This window comes from Jaculus jaculus, chromosome 20 (assembly GCF_020740685.1).
Source record: "Jaculus jaculus isolate mJacJac1 chromosome 20, mJacJac1.mat.Y.cur, whole genome shotgun sequence".
Taxonomy (NCBI): Eukaryota; Metazoa; Chordata; class Mammalia; order Rodentia; family Dipodidae; genus Jaculus; species Jaculus jaculus.
The window spans coordinates 28,274,498-28,300,960 of record NC_059121.1 but is presented as its reverse complement, the minus strand read 5'-3'; the positions used below and the strand labels follow the sequence as shown (position 1 = coordinate 28,300,960).

Below are 26,463 nucleotides of genomic sequence, written 5' to 3'. Positions count from 1 at the left end.
ACAGGCTGCACCAAGCTCGGCCTGAGGAAGCCCTGGCCCAGACCGTGCCCAGGGGCGTTCTTTCCTTTTCCCATGTCGTTTCGCAAAGCAAGAACGTGTTCATATGTTGAGAATAGAAAGACGGAATTGCCAGCAAACTTCCAGGCTACTTCATCCTACTCTCCTAGAAAACTGGGCTGGAGAGGTCAAAGGAACTGGCATGGGAAGCCTGATGCTCCTGGTTCACTTCCCCAGCACCCACGTAAAGTGGCACATGCATCCGGAAGCCGTTTGCAGTGGGCAAAGTGCTCATTCTTGTATTCTCGCCTTCAAGAAATGGGGCTGGAGATGGCTCAGTCCTGCAAGGCTCAAAGACCCGGTTCGATACCCGGGAGCCAGATGCACAAGAGGCACATGCGTCTGGAGCTCATTTGCAGCGGGCTGGAGGCCCCTTGTTATGGCACCATGATTTATATTGAGTCTAGGCTTTCTGAAGCTATTGGGATATCGTAACATAGGTTTCCTGCAAACCAATGATGAATAAAATTGTGTTCTCTTTTGTCAGTCTGACTAAAGGCACCAATTCATTTATACAACCAATGCTGAATGATCAATGTGCCAGGCCAAGTTTGTTGGACAAGGAAGCTGATGGACTAGAGTTGGGAGAACTAGTCAGGTAGTTGTGGAGACCCCATAAAGTTCTCGTGAGACCTTACTGCGAAGGAGTGCAGAGAAGCCAAAAAGGACCCAGCCTGATAAACTCAGCACTCCTAATCTTTCTCATTTCCTGTTTCAGATGTTTCCTGTTTCTTTTATGTAAATAGCCTGATCTACTATAGAAAGCAACAAAATTTCCTGTAGGTTTTTTAGATGTGATTTTGTTCTGTTCATAAAGCTGTAATAAATAGCACTTTTAGCACATCTGTTTCTCTTTTATTTATTTGCAAGCAGAGAAAGAGAGGCAGAGAGAGAATGTCAGGGCCTGTAGCCACTGGAAAAGAACTCCAGATGCATGTGCCCCTTCTGCATCTGGCTTACGTGGATCCTGGAGAATCGAACCTGGGTCTTTTGGCTTTGCAAGCATTTCTCCAGCTCACTCTGTTTCTCTTTTTAACTTCACACCCGTTGCAGCAAGTCTTCTCGTAGGTTCGCAGGAGATGAAAGTGTACCTGATTCATGATGCAATTTAAATAAAACAAGTCCGCTAAAGTGGGAGATCCTTAGGTTGCAGTGCTGTCATTTTTTGGGATCTGTTTCTCTTTTTGTAGTTCTGTTGTTGAGAGTAAATAACAAATGTACAATTGTACATAGTAATACACTTAATGGTAGTACAAGATAAAAACAGCAAAAAATATAAACTTGTAAATTTTATCATACATCAGTTGCAAGAAACGAAATAATTTTAAGTCTTTATTAATAAAATATATTTTAAATTTTACAGTTAAATATCAGTTCTACAAGATCACTACAGAATATATACAATTTCTTTACTAGTAATTTTATACCAGTCATTTGAAACGATAGCCTTAAATTCAATCACATAGTAATTCCATTCTTTACTTTTTGGAGGTTGATAGTAGACAGTCAATATCTTGAAGGATTTTAGAAGTTTTGTTCAATGCTGCTGACACACTCTTTTCATTAATTTCTAAGGTTTCTGAAGATCTTGGATTACAGTCATCAGAACATTGCTCTTTTTTGTTAAAATCTGGGTTGAGGATACCACTATTTTCTAGCAGCACTGAGTTTAGTTAAGGAACTTTTCTCCACATTTTAAAATTTATCTTTATTTGAGACAGAGGTAGAGAGAGAGAGAGAGAGAGAATGGGACACCAAGGCCTCTAGCCACTGCAAATGAACTCCAGATGCATGTGCCACCTTGTGTATCTGGTTTATGTGGGACCTGGAGAATTGAACTTGGGTCCTTAGGCTTCACAGGCAAGCGCCTTAACCACTAAGCCATCTCTCCAGCCCCACATTCTTCATTATATGGTGCTCATGTATGCACACACACAAAGACGGTTTTGTATTTTAAGAAAGGCTGGCCCTGGGCTGAAGAGATGGCTTAGCAGTTAAGGCACTTGTCTTCAGAGCCTAAGGGCCCAGGTTCGATTCTCCAGGACCCACGTAAGCCAGATGCACAAAGTGGCGCCGGCACCTGGAGTTCGCTACAGTGGCTGGCAGTCCTGGTGCTCTCTCTGTCAGCTTGCAAATACTTCAGGAAGGCTGGTCTTCGTACGAAACAGTATGTCTCAATTGTAAGGAAAATCTCTCGAATTCATAATAGAGTTGGGATTTTTAGAATCTTTGAAGTCTATGGATGAAGAAATTAATTACAGTCTATCAGAATGGGACAAAGGAAAAAGCCATGTGTGCTTGAGTATCTGGATGGAGGCTTGGGAGTAGGTAGGAAATATAAGAATTTAAATTTCAATAAATTTCTTGTTTTCTCCACTTGTTATTAAAATAAAAAAGGATATAAACCATCAGTGTAATGTCCTTCCTAATTTAAAGGTATGTCATGGGCTGGAGAGATGGCTTAATGGTTAGGGCGCTTGCCTGCAAAGCCTAAGGACCCATGGTCGACTCCAGGTACCTCATATGCCAGACACGAGGTGACAACAGTGTGCAATGCTGCACATGTGCACTATGTGGTGCACACATACGGAGTTCTATTACACTGGCTGGAGGCCCTGGCATGCCAAATTTTGTTTCCACACACACTTGCTCTTTTGCAGTTAAAAGAAAACAACATAAAAAATAAAGATCTGCCAGGGCCTGGGAAGATGGTTCAGCAGCTACAAGTGCTTGCTTGCCCAGCCTGCAGGACGACATGGAAAATGGTGCAAACTGGTTTTCATTTGCAGCAGCAAGTTCCTGTTACACGTGGGGACGTGCACACAAATAAAAAATATCTATGGGCTGGAGAGATGGCTTAGTGGCTAAGGCACTTGCCTGCAAAGCCTAAAAATCCACGTTCGACTCCCCAGGTCCCATGTAAGCCAGACACACAAGGTGATGCAAGGTCGACATGTGCCACAAGGTCACATCTGAAGTTCACTTACAGTGGCCGGAGGCCCTGGCACACCAATTCTCTCTCTCACATGGGGGAAAAAATGGGGGCAGTCTGTTGGGCTTGCCTCAAAAAAGAAAAAATAAAGATCTGTCTACAATAAAAAGAAACTTGTCATCTGTTAAAGAAAAGTCATATGAGAACAAATTCATATAACTGAGGTGACAGTGTATAGGATAAGAGGTTAGATTTCATAAAAACAAAACGTACCCAACAGTTACAATTCAGAATATAATTATATTAAGGAAAAAAGTCTCGGGCTGGAGAGATGGCATAGCAGTTAAGCACTTGCCTGTGAAGCCTAAGGACCCCGGTTCGAGGCTCGGTTCCCCAGATGCACAAGGGGGGTGCACGCGTCTGGAGTTCGTTTGCAGAGGCTGGAAGCCCTGGCGCGCCCATTCTCTCTATCTCCCTCTACCTGTCTTTCTCTCTGTGTCTGTCGCTCTCAAATAAATAAATAAAAAATTAAAAAAAAAAAGAAAAAAAGTCTCATTAGGAGACCTTAACCCAAGTTTGTTCTTTCTTGACCCATTTAAACCCAATGAAAAGTACAAATGCTAATGCTCCATAAACAAGAAAACATTTTACACATTTTATGACTCACCTATATGTAAGTATGGATTAATATTCATAAAGTACAGTCATTAATTAAGCCTAGACTGGAGAGTGATTATGCAGCGCAATGCATTCCATTTAAAGGATACAGGTGAATTTCTGTATCTTTTCCAGTTCAGAAGCAACAGACCTGTGCAAGGTAAAGGAAGCAGACCATGATAGCTGTCAGCTGTCCTGTCCTTTTACACTCAAGAAAGTACACTAGCCTGTGTAAGGCCCTGGGGTAGACTGCCGCACCACAAGATCCTCTTTATATTAGCGTTAGCAACAAACCAACATGACTCAGATATTTACTGAGTGCTTTCAAAGGAAAGTGAGTTAACTTCTGAATTCAAGGCCTCTGTGATTAAGTGTTATTATCTGAAGACAATGGGCCTTCCTGGTACTCATGTGCCATACCTTCTACTTTCCCCCATAAAGGTTATTCATACAAAACCCCACTAAAAACACATCCTCTGCAAAAGAAATGATCTCTCCTTTAAAGTTATACAGGCCTATGCCTATTATAAACTTAGCTGTAACGTCCCTCTAGAACTACCTAATTTTCCGACCATCCCATCTAGATTGTCTCCTGGAAGAAAAAGTATCTTTTCTTAACTTTCTGTATTTCCTGTTGATTTGTCAATTAATTTGGGGAAGGCTTTATTTTATATGGAAGTGATCAGATAGTTTAGGAGTCCAAGATTTTACTTGGTTGGATTAAGTTCGATGTGAAAGTCTAACAAATTTCTTCTTCGTTTCTTAAGCAGAAAAGGTTGGCATTTGAACATAAGCTCTCCTCGTGTTTGACATAGAGAGACCATATGAAGACACACACTCCAGCAGAGCCCTGAGCGTGTAACACGCTCTGCTTTCCTATCAAGTTAGAGTGGAGGCATGCAACGACAAATAGTAATACAGCTTCTTGATACCTGTAGAAATTAGTCTCTATTCAATCTGTTAGAAAGTTGAGTCAATAAGCTAATAGTGGTAAGGCCAAATGCACAGGGCAGGGCGCGTGTAGAGTTGGTTTGCAGCGGCAGGAGGCCATGGCATATTTACTTGCTCTTCTTTCCCCCCCTTGCAAACAAGTAAAAGTACTAAAAAGCAAAACATTTCAAGGGCTAAAGAGATTTAAAACTATGGGGTGTTTTGGGGGTAGGGAGTTTCCGAGTTCCCCACTTGATAAATTTTACATATTAGTTATCTAATCTACACACAAATTTTAAAAAAACACACAAATACCAGTTTTCTTTGAGAACAGATGGCAGATGTGTTGGTGTCTGTCTTGAATTAGTCTGGGTCACTCTTCGGCACCAGGATGTTACTGTTGTCACATATCTAGAATAAACACATTAAAATAATTATTTGATAATAATTGTACAATTATAATGTATTAATGATAACAACAGACTTGGAGAGATGGCTAAGTGGTTAAGGTGTTTGCCTGTGAGTCTTAAGGACCCAAGTTCGATTCCCCAGTACCCACATAAGCCAGATGCAAAAGGTGGAGCATGCATATGGTATTCGTGTGCACTGGCCAGAGGCCTAGGGGCACCATTCTCTCTTTCTTTCCGCCTCTTTGTTTTTCTTTCTCTCTCAAATAAATAAATAAAATAAAAATAATTCCAATAAAACTTGTAAAAATACTAGAAAACCAATTTGGATGCTTTCAACAGCCTAACAAAAATGTAAAAATTAAGACAATTTAGAGAAAAGGATAAAGAAAAAACTCTACTGCAGTGAGTAAGTCTGGAATTGGCAGTGGCTAGAGGTCCTGGCACAACCATTCTCTATCTGCCCTTCTCTCTCTCTCTTTCAAATAGTTAATTAAATAAATTAAATATTTTTTAAATGCTCAAATTAAAATGTTTAACTTCTCCTTTCTAGTTTTCCAAAGTAATGCATTTCCTTAGGCTTTTATAATAAAAATATTGTCAGTCTATGTAAGCATTTACTTATAAAATATAAACCTTAAAATACCCATTAGTGCATATACAAGCATATATACATACACATATATCCATGTATAATGATATATATAACTTAATAAATAACCAAAATGTAACAAGTTTAACAAAATAAATAATTGAAATCACTGGCTAAAATAGATAGTGTAACAAATATTTGCTAAGGACATCTTTTTAAAAAAATATTTACTTGAAGCCGGGCGTGGTGGCGCACGCCTTTAATCCCAGCACTTGGGAGGCAGAGGTAGGAGGATCGCCATGAGTTCAAGGCCACCCTGAGACTACAGAGTTAATTCCAGGTCAGCCTGGACCAGAGTGAGACCTTACCTCAAAAAACCAAAAAAAAAAAAAAAAAAAAAAAAAATATTTACTTGAGAGAGAGAAAGAGGCAGATACAGAGAGAATGGGTGTGTCAGGGCCCCTAGACACTGCAAATGAACTCCAGATGCATGTGCCACTTTGTGCATCTGACTTACGTGGGTCCTGGAGAATCAAACCTGAGTCCTTAGGTCTCACAGGCACATACCTTAACCAGTAATCTCTCTCTTTAGCCCAGGACATTATCTTTTTGAGATAAATTGCTCAAAATAGCAATTAAATGCTGGAGCATTTAGACCCAAACTTGAAAATCCAACAGAAAAATAAATTCAAACAATGTCAAATAAACAGTTTTGTGGTCATTCTCAAGTAAAACCACTTAAATGTCAAGACCACCACAAGCTGACTTACTGCAGCTAGTAGCAAATTAAGTTAAAGATAAAAAGTAAATAGAAATTGATTTCAAAAATCTTCACTATCTAAGGAATCATCAGCAAATTTCATTTTTTCCACTTCAACCACTTGGACACAAATTATTAAAGCTAACTCTATTTATCTAGTTATGTTAAATGTCCCTGCAAAATAAAACCCTGAGATCTGGAAAAATGAAACTTACATATAATAATGTTTACTCTGTTAATTAAAGTATGAGAATAACTCTGTGTGCATGTGAGGTGGTGATCAAACCCAAGGCCTTGCACGTTTGAGGCAAGTGCCTCACCAAGCTACATCCACAACCTGAAAACAATCTTTGAAACTGCTTTCCAGTACCTTTCATACATCCCAGGGTGCTCAATCTTAATGAACTGATCTTGTCCATCAGGAAAAGTTAATCTACACCAGCCTAAGTTGAGGCCTTGATTTACCTTAAGAAGCAAGGAGACATTTTTTCTTAAATGACTATTTTTATTTATTTATTTATTTGAGAGAGGGAGAGAGAGAATATCAGATAAGAGAGAATGGGTGCGCCAAGGCCCCCAGCCACTGCAAACACACTCTAGATGCTTGTGCTACTTTGTGCATCTGGCTTACGGAAGTCCTGGGGAACTGAACCTGGGTTCTTTAGCTTTGCAGGCAAATGCCTTAACTGCTAAGCCAGTTCTCAAGCCCAAGATTAAGTTTTATCATTCTAGAACTAAAAACTAAAACATAAGCAATCTCCTCGAATTTCATTATTAATTTCAAAAAAAGTAGCAGATAAATCATTAAAAATTTGACAACTTGAGCATATATTACATGGGTTATGGGTATTATTTGGCTATCATATATACAGTTATCAGAGATTAAAAATACTGAAATCCCTGGACTAGAGAGAATGTTAGCCTTTTGGAGTGCTTGCCTGAAAAGCCTAATTACTTGAGTTCGATTCCATATGCATCTGGAATTCGTCTGCAGCCACTGGGCACCCATTCTCTCTTTCTATATCTCCTTACAACTAAATAAAAATAAAATAAGAAAAATATTAATCCCTTTTAGTATAAGTACTGTGTTTATAAAAGTGGCTATCTGCTACACTGTTCTGATTTTTGCTAGGAAATCTAATGAGATCAGTAAAGCCAGATATCTTGACAGATATTATGTTTATTATATTATTAATATTATATTGCATATATGTATATCTAAGTATTATACTTAATAACCAGAGATACTATAGTACTTTTCCATCAGCAAATAACCAACAAAATATATTTCAGAGTACAGGTAATAGGCTATAGCTAAGGATAACATACTATGCATTTCAAAAAAAAGTAGAAAACAGTACAGAGACAGAGAGAGAGAGAAAATAAACAAGCATGGGCATATCAGGGCTTCTTTCCATACACGTGCCACTCTGTGCATCTGGCTTTATGTGGGTATTGGGGAGTTAACCCAGCAGGAAGTCTTTTCACACACGTGCCACACTGTGCATGTGGCTTTTTGTGGGTATTGGGGAGCTAACCCAGCAGGAAGGCTCTGCAAATTAGCACCTTTTAATTTCTCAGCCATCACCTAGCCCAAAACTAGAATTTTGAGTGTTTTAACTACAAGGAAATGACAAATGGTTTAGATAGACAATGCTCATCTTCATGTTAACAAGCATACAATTTATGTATGTATCACAACATCACAATGGTATCCATAAATGTGTACAATTTTTGTATCAGTTGAAAATACTTCAATAGGTCTAGAGAGATGACTTAGTGGTTAAGGTGCTTGCCTATAAAGCATAACAACCCAGGTTTGACTCTTCAGTACCCATGTAAGTGAGATGTGCAAGATGGCACATGTGTCTGGAGTTCGTTTGCGGTAGCTAGAGGCCCTAGTGCACCCATTCTCTCTAAGTACATAAATAAAATGTATTTTTGTTTGTTTGTTTGTTTTTTGCTTTTTCAAGGTAGGGTCTCACTCTAGCCCAGGCTGACTTGGAATTCACTAGGTAGTCTCAGGGTGGCCTTGAACTCACGGCAATCCTCCTACCTCCGCTTCCAGAGTGCTGGGATTAAAGGTGTGCACCACCACGGCTGGCATAAAATATATTTTAAAAAATGCTTCAATATATATTACCATACATAAAATAAACTTTGGGCTGGAAAAATGGTTTAGCGGTTATAGCACTTGCCTATAAAGCCAAAGGACCCAGGTTTGATTCCCCACGATCCGTATCAGCCAGATACACAAGGTGGTATATGCATCTGGAGTTTGTTTGCAGTAGATAGAGGTCCTGGTGAGCCCTTTATCTCTCTGCCTCTTTCTCTCTCTTAAATAAAATATTTTAAAAGAATAATAATAATTTCATTTTGTGCTAGATAAATGGCTCAGCAACTCAATATGCTTGCTTGAACCCCTGATGGCCTGGGTTCAATTTCCCAGCAATCACTTAATCATATGCACAAAGTGGTGCAGGCATCTGGAGTTCATTCACAGTGGCAAGGCAGCTGGTACACTCATTCTCTTTTTCTCCTTTTTTTTTCCCCCCAAGGGCAAGGAGCTTTTAATTCGGGCTTAAGCTCATCTCTTGACTTTACCACCGCAGTGGATCCGTACAAGAGCCCCGAGTAGTGGGAGGGTAGGGTTTTTATAGGGATCTGAACATAGAAAAAAGGGATGGGTACATGGATTTGAACATAGAAGAAGGGGATGGGTACATAATTGGTTGATTTAAACAGTGTACTCTTCCGGTTGGTTTAGGATTTTGGCGGGCAAAGTTGGCGGGCTGGAGCTATAGGAATTGAGCTCATCTATGACTACAGGAATGTCTCATGACTTCAGGAATGTATGGGACAATCAGTTTAACTGGTAAGGTTGGCGCTGGAGCTAGGGGAATTAAACTTATCTTAAGGCATAATCAGTTTCCAGGAACTGTTAAACCCACCCTTACATCTTTCCAGGAAACAGAAACTTAGGCCTACTGAGGACTCTGAAGCCTGTCATGGCGTCCATTTGAGAAACTTAGGCCCATCTTTTTCTCCTTTTGAATAAATAAAATTAAAAATGAACAAAGACCAAGTAGCACCTTTTACAAAAATTAACTTCATTTTGACATATACTCACCTGTCTTTTTTCACTCAAGGAGCTGAAATTCCAATTTAGTGTTAGGGTAATGCCATCTAAAAAGACAGCATGCACTTTGTCATCAGAGTAGGCAAGTAATCTTCCCACACTGGGTATGAGAGATTCTTTCAAAAGCACAGGCAGTATATTGCTGTCACGTATCCCAGGTTGCTACAGCACAAAAGAGCTATCCATTAAAAAGGGCTGAATGATTATTATTGAATTCTGAGGCCACATAAGATCCGGATTCACAGGTCTAGTACTGTAGAATTCTCATGTATATGTTAACCTTCCAAGAAGTGGCTAGCTACAGCTGCCTACCTTACAAGAAGATTAAGTAATAACTTTCTGAACTTTTCACTGAAAATTAGGAATCATGGTAACATATAGATCTGCAATTAAATCAATGTCTGAAAATTATGGTCTTTATGTCATTATTAGACAATTTTCTGTTACAGCTATATAAATATAAAACTATCTTATCATGGTTTATGTTGATTACATCTTTGCATATTTCAAGTCTAATCAACGGCCCCCCCCATTAAAAACAAAAACAGGGCTGGGGATCAGCAGGTAAAGTACCTGCCTTGCAAGCATGAGGACCCAGTACTCACATAAAACACACACCTACACACACAATATATATTATAAAAAATTAATAAAAGTGCATACGTAAAAGTTTAAAAAGACATAATGAAAGTGCAACAGAGCATACCACTTTCCAGCAGCATAAACGATAGTTGTGGCTTAGAGAAAGCCTCATTTTGGCACAATATTCAAGAATTCTGTGAACATAAAAAACACTCCTTAAATGCTTGCAAATAATGACATCTTCCCATTTTAGCAACATCCTTAATGGCATGTAACATTTTAGATGTCAAGTAACTCACTTCCCTGATATGTGTTGGGAACTCATCTCTTCCAGAAATTCCCAAGCCGTCAGATGGGAACTACTGTTGCTTCCCTCCTGATCTCATCTAGCTACAGCTATTTCCATAGAATTTGCAGGTGGTCCTTTAAATGAGGCGATAGATTCACAGGTCTGAAATGTTTAGCATAATGTCAACTATTTGTAGATATATCAAGTTAAAATTCCACTCTATTTATTAATTTGGGAAATTGTTTACACATAACTTTATAAAAACAAATAATTTAGGGCTGGAGAGATGGCTGGGCGGTTAAGGCGTTTGCCTGCAAAGCCTAAGGACCCAGCTTTAATTCTCCAGGACCAGTGTAACGTACAAAGTGACATATGCATCTGGAGTTTGTTTCCAGTGTTGTGCCTATTCTCTCCCTTTCTATCTGCCTCTTTCTCTTTCAAATAAATAAAGTATTAAAAATAAATAAATACCAAAAAAATAATTGAATATATCAGTTATTTAATTCAACAATGTGCTTTTCATTGTTCTGGGTACCACAGATAAATCAAGAGAACTTAAAACATGAACTAAAGAACCAATCAACATTTTACTGTGGCACCCATTCATTTCACTCTAAAAATAAAGCAGGAATAAAATTTCCAAGCTATCAATTCCCCAACTTTACCTGAAGCAAACCACATCAATTCTAACCCTCACCTACAGAAAGAGCCCTTACCTCCTCTTGGCACTTGCCCACCAGTGTGGAAGCTTCTCCATACTTAAGTTTCAAATGGAACAGATTACCTTATTTTTCAGCAGATTATTACCAAAGACATCCATTTCCATTGTGCCACCAGTTCATAATCTTATTCTTAAACAAAAGGAAATGTATGCAGGAATGCAGATATGTAATAGTTGATTCATCTGAATGTGATAAACTTACCTAGTTGCCTCTTTTATCAGAGAACAGACAGAGAAAAGACTTCCTGGTCTGTCTGGAGGAAGATTATTTACTGAATAAGTTTTCTCGTCTTCCTGAAAATTAGTTTAAAATGAAAGAAGAAAAAAATCTCAATAATAACTTTTGGCACTTACGACTTAGCTACTTTTTTGTTTTGTTGCAGTATATACATACTGACAGGGCAAGTAGTTATTGAAACAATCCAAAAATCCATAAAGCTTGTACATTTTAAGGGAAGTCCCAGGCTGGCCTCAAACTTACAGTGATCCTTCTACCTCTGCCTCCCAAGGGCTGGGATTAAAGGTGTGTGCCACCACGCCTTGCCACTTACATTCGGATACCCTGTAACCGCTCAATTTAGATCTTAGCTATAATAAACAGAATGACCAAAATAACACTACTATATATTACCAAGGAAATTACATTAAACATGTTTCCCCCTTTAGACCAAAAATAAAAGGCTTAAAATCTTTTACGGCCAGGTGTGGGGGCTTACGCCTTTAATCCCAGCATTTAGGAAGTTGAGGAGGGGACACCATGAGCTCAAGGCCAGCCTGGCTACAAAGTGAGCTTCAGGTCAGCCTGGGTTAGAGGGAAACCCTGCCTAACAACAAAAACAAACCTCAAAGCACCATGAGCTCAAGGCCAGCCTGGCTACAGAGTGAGCTTCAGGTCAGCCTGGGTTAGAGGGAACCCTGCCTAACAACAAAACCAAACCTCAAAGAACCGCAAAATAAGAAAAACAACCAACCAAACAAAAAACCCCACAACCCCATTTTAGAGCCAGGTGTGGTGGCTCTGCCTTTAATCCTAGCACTCAGGTGGCTGAGGCAAGAGGACCACTGTGAGTCTGAGGCCAGCTTTGGCCATAGTGAGTCTCATGTCTGAGGCAGATGCCATGTGGTACATGCAATGCTGTGCACTTTACATACTTACCTCAAGTATTCCGGGAAATAACTCTGAAAAAGAAATGCCAATGTCTAATGTCTGAGTAGGAACTTGAAGCTGCAGGAATGAGTAGAGATCCGATCTGCACCAGAGAGGACAGCTCATGCAAGCTCTTTCCATGAGTGACAGAGATGGCCTCAGACAATGCAGCTCTGCCACCTACTGACTACATGCTGTGCAGGCTGTTCAGATACGTTGGATTGTATTCTTTATTCTTTTTGGGGGGAGGGCAGGATTTTGCTGTGTTGCCAGGTTGGCCAAAACTCACCATCCTCTTACCTGTGCCACCAAAGTACTGGATTACAGGAATATACCACCATATCAAATGTATTATCAATTTGTTTAGTTTTTGGTAACTGAAAGATGTTTTGTTATTTTAAATTGCATTCCCTGATACAAGTAATAAAGCTAATAAACAAGTTTTTAAAAATTATGTTTTGGCCGGGCGTGGTGGCGCACGCCTTTAATCCCAGCACTCGGGAGGCAGAGGTAGGAGGATCGCCAAGAGTTCGAGGCCACCCTGAGATTACATAGTAAATTCCAGGTCAGCCTGAGCCAGAGTGAGACCCTACCTCGAAAAACCAAAAAAAAAAAAAAAAAAAATAAATAAATAAATAAATAAAAGCTATTCCAGAGGCCAATTTAAAAAAAAAAATTATGTTTTGCAAATGATCATAAATGTTGGAAGGGATGTGGAAAAAGAGAAACCCTTCTACACTGCTGGTGGGAATGCACTCTGGTCCAGCCTTTGTGGAAATCACTGTGGAGGTTCCTAAAACAGCTAAACATTGATCCAGATATAGCACTCCTAGGCATATATCCTAAGGACTCATCTCATTTCCTTAGAAGTACGTGCTCAACCATGTTTATTGCTGCTCAATTTATAATAGCTGGGAAATGGAACCGGCCTAGATGTCCCTCAACTGATGATTGGATAATGAAGATATGGCACATTTATACAATGGAGTTCTACTCAGCGGTAAAGAAAAATGAAGTTATGAAATTTGCAGAAAAATGGATGGACTTAGAAAGGATTATAATAAGTGAGGTAACCCAGGCCCAGAGAGCCAAGTGCCACATGTTCTCCCTCATATGTGGATCCTAGCTGCAGATGATTGGGCTTCTGTGTAAGAAGGAAAAAACTCAGTAGCAGAGGCCAGTAAGTTAAAAAGGAGACATAAAGGGAAGAGAAAGGAAGGAGGAGGGTACTTAATAGGTTGGTATTGTATATATATAAGTAGAATGATTGAGATGGGGAGGGGATATGATGGAGAATGGAATTTCAAAGGGGAAAGTGTGGGGTGGGGGAGGGAGGGTATTACCATGGGATATTTTTTTATAATCATGGAAAATGTTAATAAAAATTTTAAAAAAAATCAAAAAAAAAAACAAACAAACAAATTCAGCATCAAAAAAAAAATTGAGGAAAAAAAGCAAAAAGAAAAAACTTTTAAAAAATTTATGTTTTGAGCTGGAGAGATGGCACAGAGGTTAAGGTGCTTGCCTACAAAACTTAAGGAACTGAGTTCAATTCCCCCATACCCACATAAAGCCAGGTGCACAGTAGGACATGCATCTGGAGTCTGTCTGCAGTGCCTAGAGGCTCTGGCACACCTCTTCTCTCTCTGTGTCCCTTTGCTTGCAAATAAATAAAAATTATCCCTTTTCTTTAGATTGCCCTTTTTAAGGCTTAACTATTCTAATTCCATGCTCCTTTTTTTAAATTAGATTTTTGTTGTTTGTTTTTGGTCTTTTTATTACTGATTTAGTGTGGAGTATTTTCTTCTAGCCTTCAATTTCTTTTTGGCTTTAACTAATTTGTTATGTTTCAAATATTTAAATCTAATGAAAATTTGAAAATGTCATGTTCGCTAAACTTTCCTTTTGTATTGTTTCTCTGTATTGTACTTGCAAAGATCTTCTTCACTCAAAGATTATAAGCCTTATTCTTAATATTTTCTTTTAACAATTAAGAAGTTGTTTCTAACAAACCCACTGCCCCCCCCAAAAAAAGAAGGAAAAAAAAGATGTTTCTTACATTTAGTTCTTTAATTCATCATGAACTTATGAATTAAAGGAGCAAAAAACTTTGTCCCCAAAAGTCAGCTGTTTATTTCTCAATCTTTTTGCACAAGCACATGAGAAGAGTGTATGTTTTGTTTGTTTTTATAATTAACAACTTCCATGACGGTAAACAATATCCCATGGTAACTCCCTCCCTCCCTGCGTTTCCCTTTCAAACTCCACTACAAGAGTGTATATGTTACAAACAGAGGTCTAACTAATAAAGTCCACAGCAGTCTGCCACAAATGCAAAACTGATCTGGAAGTCTGTGTTTTCTCTCAAATGCTCATGCTTTTACCCCATGATATGCTTCTTTAGTATAAAAATTCAGTCACGTGTCAATGCTGATAGCAAGGTTATATTAATTCTCCAGAATAAAGAGTAGGAAGCAATGTTATGTCAACAGTGTTATTTCTCACACATACTGAGTTTAGAAAGAGCTACATACCCAGATTGGCATTTTCTTTTTCTTTCTTTTATTGAGGTGGGGCTTCACTCTAGCCCAGGCTAACCTGTGAACTCACTATGTAGTCTTGAGGTAGCCTCAAACTCATGGCAATCTGACCTCTGTCTACCAAGTGCTGGGATTAAAGATGTGTACCACCATGCCCGGCTCCAGACTTGCATTTTCATAGTTTGCTTACCTCTTGTGATCCTTCTTGACTTGAATAATATGTAAAATAGTTACCAAAATAGGTTCCTTCTGATTTGAAAACTGACCCATCTCCAGGGTAAACCTCTATTGAGTTAATGTTTCCATGGGTGAGTCTAAGATAGACAAACAAGCATTCATTTATTATATTATTTTGATGTCATTATCTTTTTTTCTTTTTAAGGTAGGGTCTCACTCTAGCCCAGGCTGACCTGGAATTCCCTATGCAGTCTTAGGGTAGCAATCCTCCTACCTCTGCTTCCCAAGTGCTAGGATTAAATGCATGCACCACCACGACCAGCTTGATGGAATTCTTCGCTCCTATTATAAGGGTCTTGTGAAGGTAGTACTTGGTACTGTGAGGTCATGGATATTGAGGCCAATTCGTGTCTGAATGATTACACTGTAAGCACTCCTACCCTTCTGCTACAGTCAGGTTCGCATTGCTGGCAGAAATCACCTGACCAAGAACAGCTTTTGGGAAAAAAGTATTCATTTTGGCTTACAGACTCAAGGGGAAGCTCTATCATGGCAGGGGAAAATGATGACATGAGCAGAGGATAGACATCACCCCCTGGCCAACATAAGGTGGACAATAGCAACAGGAGAGTGTGCCAAACATTGGCAAGGGGACACTAGCTATAATACCCTTAAGCTCACCCCCAACAATATACTGCCTCTAGGAGGTGTTAATCCCCAAATTCCCATCAGCTTGGAACCTAACATTCAGAACACCTAAATTTATGGGGGACACCTAAATCAAACCACCACACCTTTCTTAGATTCTTACATTCTTTCCACTAGCTCTTCCTCAATGGACCCTTGGAAAAGAGAGACTAACTGAGAGAGGGAGGAAATATAATGAAGAATGGATTTGTGAAGGGGAAAGTGAGGGAAAGGAGAAAATTATCATGGTTTATTGTCTATAATTATGAAGGCTGTCGATAAGAAAGTTAAAAAAAATTCCAAGGACATGGATAATTTTGCATTATGAACCAAACCCAACCATATTAACTTTATTTGCAAAAGACAAAGTGGTTTATATGTTTATTTTAACAACTAAGCTTAGACCTTCTAGATCTCAGATACTCTGTCTTGGTATCTCTACTGCCAATTACAAGGGCTGGCCCCTACCAGTCACCCAAACAATACCTATTTCATAGTTAAAGACAGCACTTAATGGGAGCTCAAAATAAACTCAATTAATAGATAAAGCTAATCAGTGCCTGACAGACAGGAGTAATATCTGTGTAAGACGCCATCCGTAACAAGCGACCAGTTACATGGGTGGCAGTCAGGTGAAGACCAGGTATTAGGCATACATTGTACAAAACTGGAACACACACACACACACACACACACACATTGTCAGAAGGCAGGGGATGCGTCTTTGTTCAGGAAAAGGAAGTCTCCTCCCAGCCAAACCCGTTTAGAACTGCCAGCTCTCAATCTGGACAGTGCTGTGCTCGTCACTAGACAGGAACCTGTTGTGGGGCTAGGCAGGCACAGACCAGCCTCTAAACAAGTGTGTCCCTGCACTCAATCTGCCATAGGATGTCCAACATTTTCTCTAATTCTGCACTTAGTAAACAACTTTATTCCATGATTTATTCATATAACTAGGCCTACTAACACTTACTAGAATATCCTAAATAAATTGACTCAGATATTACACTCACTAGGAAAACTGATCCCTTACTGGCTTGTGTACATGGCAAATGTAAATTACAAGACTTTACAAGTACTAATAAAACCAGTTATGAGACCTGTAAAATCCAGGACAAAACAACAGCCCAGGTGGCCAAACAAAACTGCCCTCGCATAAGAGTCTGTCAGCTAGTCTAGTTGTATTTCTTTTTTGAGTTCATAAACAACCCTATTCCGAAAGAAGTACCTTACCTATAGGTAATACCCTTAACCCAAACCATTTTTATTAGTTCAGGATAGGAATAATCTTCATTAGACTGCATCTGTACAAGTGAATCACAAAAATTCCACCTGTAAAGGATAAAAGACAGGTATTAACTCTGGTTGCTCAAAATGACATTAAAAGTCAACAAAACAGGGATGGAGGGATGGCTTAGAGGTTAGGGCATTTGCCTGTAAAGCCAAAGGACGCAGGTTCGATTCCCCAGGACCCAGTTAGCCAGATGTACAAGGGGGTGCATGTGTCTGGAGTTCGTTTGCAGTGGCTGGAGCCCTGGCACACCCATTCTCTCACCTCTTTCTCTGTCAAATAAATAAATAAATAAAAATAAAATATTTTTTTAAAAAAGTCAACAAAACAGTACCACTATAATAACATTTATTTCCTGCCTAACTCATTCAAAGATAATATGAACATGTATTATATTTTTTTATACTTTACTTTATAATAATTTTTTTTTGTTTTTATGTATTTGAGAGTGTCAGAGAAAGAAAGAGGCAGAGAGAGAGAATGGGCACTTCAGGGCCTCCAGCCACTGCAAACGAACTCCCGATGCATGCGCAACCTTGTGCATCTGGCTTACGTGGGTCCTGGGCAATCAAGCCTCCAACCAGGGTCCTGAGGCTTCACAGGAAAGCGCTTAACTGCTAAACCATCTCTCCAGCCCCAATAATTATTTTTTATACTTTATTTATTTGTGGAGAGAATGAATGAATGAATATGGGCAATGCTAAGGCCTCCAGCCACTGCAGACAAACTTGTGCCACTTTGTGCACCTGGCTTTATGTGGGTACTAGGGAATCAAACGTGATTAGGCTTTGTAGCCAAATGCCTTAACTGCTAAGCCAGCTCTTTAGCCCAAGTCTTATTTTTTTATGCATCTTTTTAGTTTATCAATAACCTCATTACTAGACCTCAGAAACAGTTAGAGAAATTAAAATTTTACTAATCTTTAAATTTCAATGGTAGGCCAGACACTGCTTTCTTTCCACATTGGGAATACACGCCCCAGCATCCCCCCCCCCCAAAACAGACATGTATTATACCCCAGTGGAGACTCCTGTCTGACACAGTTGTTAACAGTAATCACTGTGTAGAGTAAGGGAAGGTACTGAACATGGGTACATACATGGGTAGACCAGCTGAGAGAAAGCTAGGAAAAGCTACACCACATGCAGCCCTATGGGTGAGAGAAGTCATCAGGGGAGAGAAACAACAGTGGACACTGCAAGCCTTAAATTTGGCCAGGAGGCCAACTGAGCCAACAGGTGCAATAGTGGCAAGTCTGTTATGGGGGAAACAAACTGCACACTAGTTGGACTGGAGGCCCGCTCCACAGGAGGGAATACATCCCTGACACTGAGAAACTAAGACAGGGAAAGTCGTGAGAGCCTTAAGGGTGTAATACCTGCTGGTGTCTGGTTAAATGCTTACCAGACTGCCCAGTAAACCCTTCTCTTACTGTTCATACCCATGCATTAATGCTACTCTCACTTTTGTTTGAGAAACTTCTCTTTTCAGATGGTGGTGACCTCTGGGATGACTCAAAAGGCAACCCAGTGCTCACTCACTCTTTCTTTAAAAAAGCAAGCAAACAAACAAAAACCCCAAACATAGCTAGTCAGTTAACCCAAGCAGGGTTAATCTTGGAGGCTGGTATGAAGGAAATAATCCATAAGGGAAATTTTGTCAGATCCACACATTCCAGCATGCTAGGTTACAGGCTCCAGTGAGCAGCGACAGGTCTCCTTTCACCTCTCAGAGAACCCTGTGTAGCCTCCTGCACCTCCCATCACTCACAGCAGTGGCTCTGTCTTACCTCCACACTCACTGAACTTACAAAGTACCTAGTGTGGACTTAGCCTCTCCAAATATTCAGTGCACAGACAGAGTAAAGGACGTAAGAAACACCTGTGTTAGGGAAATTGCTTACTACCCACCAAACACAAAAATTTCAATCAATTAAATGTATTTATCTTATGAATAGTATCAGATGATTTAGGAAGAAAATTATACTGAGTTTACTTAGCAAGACTGGTTCTTGCTAAAGCTTTCTGATCGTAAGCCATTCTTCCATTACCTGTGCAGGTGTGGGGCAGGACAGCTAAGTAACAGGGCCTTGGGAAGAACAGAAGCCTCACTTCCTGTTACTTCAGAAGCATCAGAAGTTAAAATCCTGCTCGTGAGGTAATCCACAGTGCTTTTTGAAATAATGCTAATTCTGTTATGGAAACGAAGTGCTAAAGACAAGGGGTATTTCCATGGCCCTGGACAGGAGCCCACAGGCCAGCGCTGCTTTACCCACGTATATACACATCTGCTCTTCGGGCCGGGTGAAGACAGCTTCTCACTCCCTTCAATTCCAATCACACAACTTATCTTCTCAAAACCTTTTCTTGATTGCAAGACCTGGTAATGAAGTTTGTTTTCCTTATTCTCTAGCCTTTGTCCTGATAAATTTCCATGCACACAGATTTTGCTGGCTTTGTCTTTGGGGGGCTGATGATTTTTTTCTGACAATACTGCAGTTGATTCTGGCTTCTGGCTCACTTTACACAAAAAGTGGACCGTAAATTCATGCTGAGATTTAGGCAGGCAAAGGTATGCATGACCATCTAAAGATGTTATCTTCACAGTGCCGTTCTCCAAACATGTCATTCTCTCATCTGTATCAAGACTGGGCCATCTCACTTCTGAGAAATCAATGAAGATACGCTGAATTAAGGGAGATAACAAAGAAATACATGTTATTTACTGTTAATGGTCAATTTTTCCATACTTCTGATATTTAAAGTAGTCCTTACATTCTTTTTTTTTTGGCTTTTCGAGGTAGGGACTCACTCTAGCCCAGGCTGACCTGAATTCACTGTTGTCTCAGGGTGGCCTTGAACTCACAGCGATCCTCCTACCTCTGCCTCCTGAGTGCTGGGATTAAAGGTATGTGCCACCACACCTGGCTAGTCCTTACATTCTTGTGTTCCTACTACCCACAGAGATGAAAAAGGTTTTCCAGAGAATTCTGATTACTATTATCTCTCCTTGGAACTGGAGAGATGGTGAATTGAGTAAGTGTGCTCACTGTGCAGGTAGAAGGACCTAAATTTGATCCCCAGGACCCATATAAAAAGCCAGACATGGCCACATATGCCTACAGCCTAGTGCTGAAGGTGGCAATCAGGAGGATCACTGGGGTTCGTTGGTCAGACAGTCTAACTGAAAACTGGCAAGTTCCATGTTCATCCAGAGATTCTAAGGGAAATAATGCAGAAGAGTGATGGAAGACACCCACCATCTTTCCTCTGGCCTTCACACTTTTATGTCCAGGGTGTGCATACCTTACATAAACCAAAAACTTATTTCTCTTAGAAAAAACAATATAAAAAGAAACATATTCATAAATGAGAGAAAAAAATGAAATGAAAATATCTTTTTGTTTTGTTTTGGTATTGGTTTTTTGATGTAGGGTCTCACTCTAGTCCAGGCTGACTTGGAATTCACTATGTCGTCTCAGGGTGGCCTCGAGCTCACAGCAATCCTCCTACCTCTGCCTCCCAAGTGCTGGGATTAAAGACGTGCGCCACCACGCCTGGCCGAAAATATCTTTTGATTATATTTAATGCTGAGCATTTTTAGGATTACAAAACATAATGGAATTAGGAGTAAATGAATTTGAAGACCCCTTATCCCAAAAGTTTACTCTGAGAAGGAACAGAAATGAAGGGAAACTTGTGCTGTGATAACTAAATTAAAAGCACTCAGGCTCAGATGGTATGGTACTAGCTTAACAATTACTAGGAAACACAGAAAATACAAAAACAGACTTCTCATATCTTAAAATGTCATGTGTGCAAACATGCTTCTCAAAGCAAAGGAGAAAACTGAGAATTATTTAATAAGTGGCACTGGAACTACTAGGCTGGATCTGGGAAACGCTATGCTAGAGGCTATCACATGAACTAAAAAATGACACAAAGTACCTACTCCAAATGGAGCTCTGCACACCATTAACTGAAATAAATTCCAAGTGGCTTAACTAGTAATTTAAAATAATTTAAAGGAGCTGGGCATGGTGGCACAGAACTTTAATTCCAGCACTTGGGAGGCAGAGGAAGAGGATGAGGTCACCCTGAAACTATAGAGTGAATTCCAGGTGAGCCTGGGCTAGAGCGACATCCTTCCTCAAAAATCAAACAAAAATAATCCTCAATTCTCAATGGTAAATCAATGCTATTTTTTTATACTAAGATATAAAGACCAAGTATTCTGTAAGTTTTAACTTACAGAAATTTATTTTGCTAATACTTTAACATTTCAACTGTATGAAACTTTAATGTTACAAAAATTATTGCCAGGAAAGCCACTGAAGTTTAGTGCTATGTAGGTTATGGTACTAAAATTAAAGGTATTATATATTTAATGGCAAACCTGGTTTGTAATGACAGTTAACAAATGTTCTACACTGTCCAATGAGCACACTACAGCATCAGCAGCAAACTACACAATTTCAATGATTGCAATTACCCAAGCAGCACAATGGGGAAAAAGCTCTCAACTACAGCTTATAACTTAAACATATATATTATATTATATACACACATTATATTATATTATACACACACACATATATATCTATTTATTTGCAAGCAGAGAGGGCAGAGAAGAGAGGGGACAGAGGGAGGGAGAGAACATGGGCCCACGCGGGCTTTACACGCAGTCCTGCGGAATCAAACCCAGGTGTCAGGCTTTCTAGGTAAACGCCTCAGCTGTGGAGCCTCCCTCCAGACCCCAGCCGACCCCAGCTGCCCAAGCCCTGCCCCTGCGGCCTCCTGGCTACACAGCAGTGCAACACCCACTGGTGACGTGGGTACGTTTGCGGTCCAGTCCCCTCTCAGCAGAGGGGCGAAGATCTTAGTTTAAAAACATAAGCCACTGCCAACGGGTCACTGCGGGAGCCTTAGAAGCACGCCTCTCTGTGCTCTGTGGCGGCACAGGCCAGCCATGGTGGAGCCTCCTCACCATGGATGATGCCCCTGGAACTCTGAACCAAAAACAACCTAAATAGTAAACTACCCGTTTGTAATTATCTGTCCTCAAATATAAAAACAGCAGTTAAAAATCACCTTTTTTCTTTCAGAAGGTATGATGCTTTCAGATAGGAAAGGGCAGGTAGCTGCAGAGTTTCGGAAATCTAGGGCTCGCTGTACTTGCTCCTGTCAAAAGAAATGTAAAATGATTTTATAACCAGTTTAGAATGAAAGGAATCCAGAATTCTAATCACTTCTCATATTTTCTAGCCCAACTCAACAATATTTTTATATTAAAAAGTGTTCTTTTTAATATTACTTACTCGGTAAGTGCTAATAACAAACTGTGTTCGCTGACGAATTCTCTGTGGATGTTCTAAAGGATGGGTTGAAACAGGAGGTGGCTTTTCAAATAAAAACTCAGAGCCACAAGGAGAAAGGTGCAATTTGGAGCCATCAGCATACTGTACTTGCACGGAGTCATCTTCATACAGTACCATACGCACTTCAGCCATCATGGCTGAGACAAGACTAAAGAAAATGAAAGCAGAAGCACAGACGTTCTCTTCGTGCGCAAGAGCTCCAGCCGACCGACAGATGCGTCTTCTAAAAGTACAAGCAAAGTACACTGCCACGGCATTCACTTCTGGTGAAAGTGACCTTACTACAAATGCTTCAATCATCTAAAATTAACCTCCCTAACAAAATGCCTTCATCCCTACTTTGTCCCATTGTAAAACAGTCCACAAAGTTAGGTCTTTATAATTTCTAGGTCTCTTTTGTTTTGTTTTGTAGGTAGGGTCTTCCTCTAGCTCAGGCTGACCTGGAATTCACTATGTAGTCTCAGGGTGGCCTTGAACTCATGGTAATCTTACCTCTGCCTCCTGAGTGCTGGGATTAAAGGATTAAATTGTGTACCACCAAGCACGGCTTTTCCTTTTTATTTAGAGAACAGGTAAGACAGGTATGAAATAGTACTGATGCTCCCACCAAGATAACCACCACTTGCCTGGAGAGATGGCTTAGCTGTTAAGGCCATGCCTGCAAAGTCTAAGGACCCTGGTTCGATTCTCCAGGTCCCATGTAAGCCAGGTACCACCTGTTTGCAGTGGCTACAGACCCTGGCATACCCACTCTCACTTGCTCTCTCTTCCTCAAATAAATAAATAAATAAATAAAAATTAAAAAAATAAAGACTATGGCTTCTGGTTAAACAAGCTTTATTAAACAAGCCACCTTTTCCCAGTTTTGTGGGTGCATGTCTCCGTATCTACACACTTGCCTGCTAAAAGCTTGTTTCTAGGGTGTTCTGAGAATTACTCATGGGCACAAGAGCTGAAAGGGGGGTTCAGTTTTACCTCTTAATTTCTTGTTTTAAAATTTATTTTGAGAGACAAGGCACACCAGGGTCTCCTGCCATTACAAACAAATTCCAGAGGCATGCACCACTTTGCACATCTGGCTTTACATGGGTACTGGGGAATTGAACCATGGCCAATAGGCTTTGCCAGCAAGCACCTTTACCTTCTGAGCCATCTCCACAACCTGAAGCATAATTTCTGTAAATTATATACTTAGTTAACCCACTTTAGATGGATTTTTTGGTTGTTGTTTTTGTTTGAGGTGGGGTCTCTTTGTAGCCCAGGCTGGCCAGGAATTCCTTATGTAGTCTCAGAGTGGCCTCAAACTTACCCTAACTCAAAGATCCTACCTCTGCCTCCCTCCCAAATTAAAGGCATGTAGCACCCTGCCTGGCTCTTACTTGCTTCTTCTTCACACTAGGATTATAAACTGAAACAGTAGGAACATTCTCTGATACAAATTTAGGTATCTGGCACCTAAAACAGTATTTAGGCACATATTAAGGGTGCAATCATTATTCATCAAATGATGAAAAAGAAAAACTTTTTAAACTCCTGCTCTTCCTGAGTTTGCAATTTGAGTTAATGGCATCTTAATGTATTAGCACCAGTGACTTCTTTTTCTCCACAGTCCTGTCGATTTCTTTTAAATTATTCATTTGAGAGAAAGATACACACACACACACAGAGTCTCTAGCCACTGTGACGGAACACCAGACACATGCGCCACTTAGGGTAGGACTTACGAGTCTTGAGGAACTGAACCTGAGTCATTTGCCTTTGCAGGCAAGTGCCTTAGCCGCTAAGCCATCTCTCCACCTAACTTTTCCTTTCAACGTTTTTTTTTTTTCCTAAATCGAGCCAGGGTCTGAATCTAGCCCAGACTGACCTGGAACTCTCTATAGTCCCAGGCTGGCCTTGAGCTCACAGCAATCCTACCTCTTGCCTCCTCAGTGCTGGGATTAAATGCTTGCACCACCAGGCCCAGCCCTGCCGACTTTTTGTTTCCCTTGAACTTGTTTCTTTATCTCCTTTTCTGGCACCTCTCTCAATATGCCCACAGCTGTCTAGGATCGCTCTTTAGCTTCCTCTCTCCTGTATGTCTCTGGCATTTCACAAGTAGTTTTCCACAAGTCAGACCACACTAACTGCTTCAAATCAGCAAATATTCATGCCAATAAGTGGAAATATAGTCCACGCATCTCCCACGTGCACACATGCCTGTGTACGTACACATATACCTATCTCTACCGGGTGTTTAGCTGGTAAGAGTTGGAAGATTTTGACTCCAAACTAGGAAAAGGTTTCGCTCTTTGCTTTCCGCCCAATTTAAGCAGCTTTATTGAAGTACGTCTTAGCAATCAGACAACAAAAGCATACGAAAGAAAATGGTGGGTGCGAAGCTCTCACAAGGGCACATCTGCCTCATCTCTCGTTCCGGGGCGCTCGCCACCCCGACATCACGTCGGATTACGCTGACCACCCGAAACACACAGGCCTATTCCGCCGCCGGCGGGAGGCTTTCGGCCGACATGGGGCGGCGCGCAGGGGCCTCACCACGGCTCGGAGCGCGCTTCTCGGCGAAGCACAGCAGGCCCCGAGGCCGGAGCGGCAGCCAAACAAGCACGCCCGGCCACAGGCCGCCCGAACGGCTGGAGCCAGCCGGCCCCGGAAGCCCCGCCCCCGCGCGGCTCCGCTTCCCGGAAGGGGCGGGACAGGAAGTCCCGCCTCGCTCCCCGGAAGGGGCGGGGCAGGAAGCAGGGGCGGCTTCCGCTTTCCCCGGGGGGAACCCGGTGCGTGTGCGCCGTAGTTGGCCGAGGCCCTCACACCTTGGAGCAGCTCCGGAACGACGGCCGCCGTCCTGGACTTTAGCAGGCGGGCTCAAACACTCGAGCGGCAAGGTTTTCAAGGCAGGGGCTCATTCTGGCCCAGGCTGGCCCGGAACTCATGTCCATCCTCCCACCTCTGCTTCCCCAGAGCTCGGGTTAAAGGCCTTCGCCACCACGCTCGGCCTAAGCAGCAATTGTACTTAGTAAAAGCGCAGTTATTAAAGAAATAAAAAAAAATCTCAACACTTGTTAAAAAAAAAAAAAGCAGACAACTCTTCCTGAGGTACTTCTAGAAAATGTTCTCTAACCCTTTATTGCCAACAAACGTTTACGAGGGCCCGCCAACATGCCAGGAATGCCAGAGATTAAACAATTTGAGAGAAGATAGCAAGCAGGCTGAGACAACGTTTCTGCTGAAACCTTATGTGCTAAGTTCATGCTACTCAAGTACAAGCAGAAGTTAAAGCTCTGAGGTTCAAGGGAAGTGTTTCCCCTTAATCAGCTGAAAGACATGTTAGTTGAAGCATGATTGTGGAGGAAAGAGGTCTACAGAACAGAAAAACATAAGGGTGACAGATCATTCTGGAGGAAGCAATGGATTTTAAAATCTCTTAAGACCACTAAACTGGAGATGGCTCAGCAGTTAAGGTGCTTATCTGCAAAGCCTAAAGACCTGAGTTCCATTCCCCAGTGCCCATGTAAAGCCAGATGCACATGCACCTGGAGTTTGATTGTGGTGGCTAGAGGCCCTGGTTCTTTCTCTCTCCTTGCAAATAACGGGCGCGGGCTTAGTGGTGCACGCCTTCAATCCCAGCACTGGGAGGGCAGAGGTAGGAGGATCGCCATGAGTACGAGGCCACCCTGACACTACATAGTGAATTTCAGGTCATCCTGGGCTAGAGTGAACCTACCTCGAAAAACAAAACAAAAATAACAATCTAGGGCCAGCCTTTAGTCGCAGCACTTGGGAGGCAGAGGTAGGGTTGTAGTGAGGAGTGCCCGGCCAGCCTAGGACTACACACTGACCTGCAGTTATGAAGATTCGCCTGGGCTAGAGTAAGACCCTACCTCAATAAAACCAAATGGGAAAAATGGGACACTTGAGAGGTCTAACCAATGAACAGTGGAATAAGAAACATTTTTTTTTCTCATTTGTTAAGAATGGCATGTTCAACAGTTCATGCAGAGTCAGGTTTAAAAATAAAATCACATGAGTTCCTGAAAAGGTAAGAGACAGGAAAATCCAGCACTTGTTGGGTCACTAGCATTGAGTACAGATGAGCAGCATGGAAGAACAGAGGGGTGAGCATATATGTAATTGTGTATATTTAAAAAGACTTTTAAAGTCTTTTCTTTTTTTCATATGAAGCA

The 26,463-nt window shown here is 40.9% G+C and overlaps 1 protein-coding gene across 10 annotated transcripts; it reads right to left on the bottom strand.

Annotated features, from left to right (window-relative positions):
- Positions 1–967: 967 nt before the first annotated feature.
- On the bottom strand, positions 968–24,926 carry C20H5orf34 (chromosome 20 C5orf34 homolog). Of its 10 annotated transcripts, none has more exons than XM_045138943.1 (14): positions 24,821–24,926; positions 22,226–22,508; positions 21,999–22,088; positions 18,959–19,593; positions 16,851–16,949; positions 14,944–15,067; positions 11,269–11,360; positions 10,181–10,250; positions 9,466–9,636; positions 6,706–6,800; positions 4,892–4,987; positions 3,757–3,797; positions 1,540–1,720; positions 968–1,249 (listed from the first exon to the last, which is right to left on the bottom strand). In XM_045138943.1, exons 2-14 carry the CDS (start codon positions 22,418–22,420, stop codon positions 1,216–1,218), a joined length of 1,923 nt encoding a protein of 640 aa, XP_044994878.1. In that variant the 5' UTR covers positions 22,421–22,508; positions 24,821–24,926; the 3' UTR covers positions 968–1,215. The 10 variants fall into 10 exon arrangements, 9 of the variants coding, with proteins under 9 accessions (XP_044994878.1, XP_044994880.1, XP_044994879.1 ...); XM_045138945.1 differs by having other exon boundaries at positions 22,226–22,433; positions 24,821–24,909; XM_045138944.1 differs by lacking the exon at positions 24,821–24,926 and adding an exon at positions 24,674–24,806.
- Positions 24,927–26,463: the final 1,537 nt, after the last annotated feature.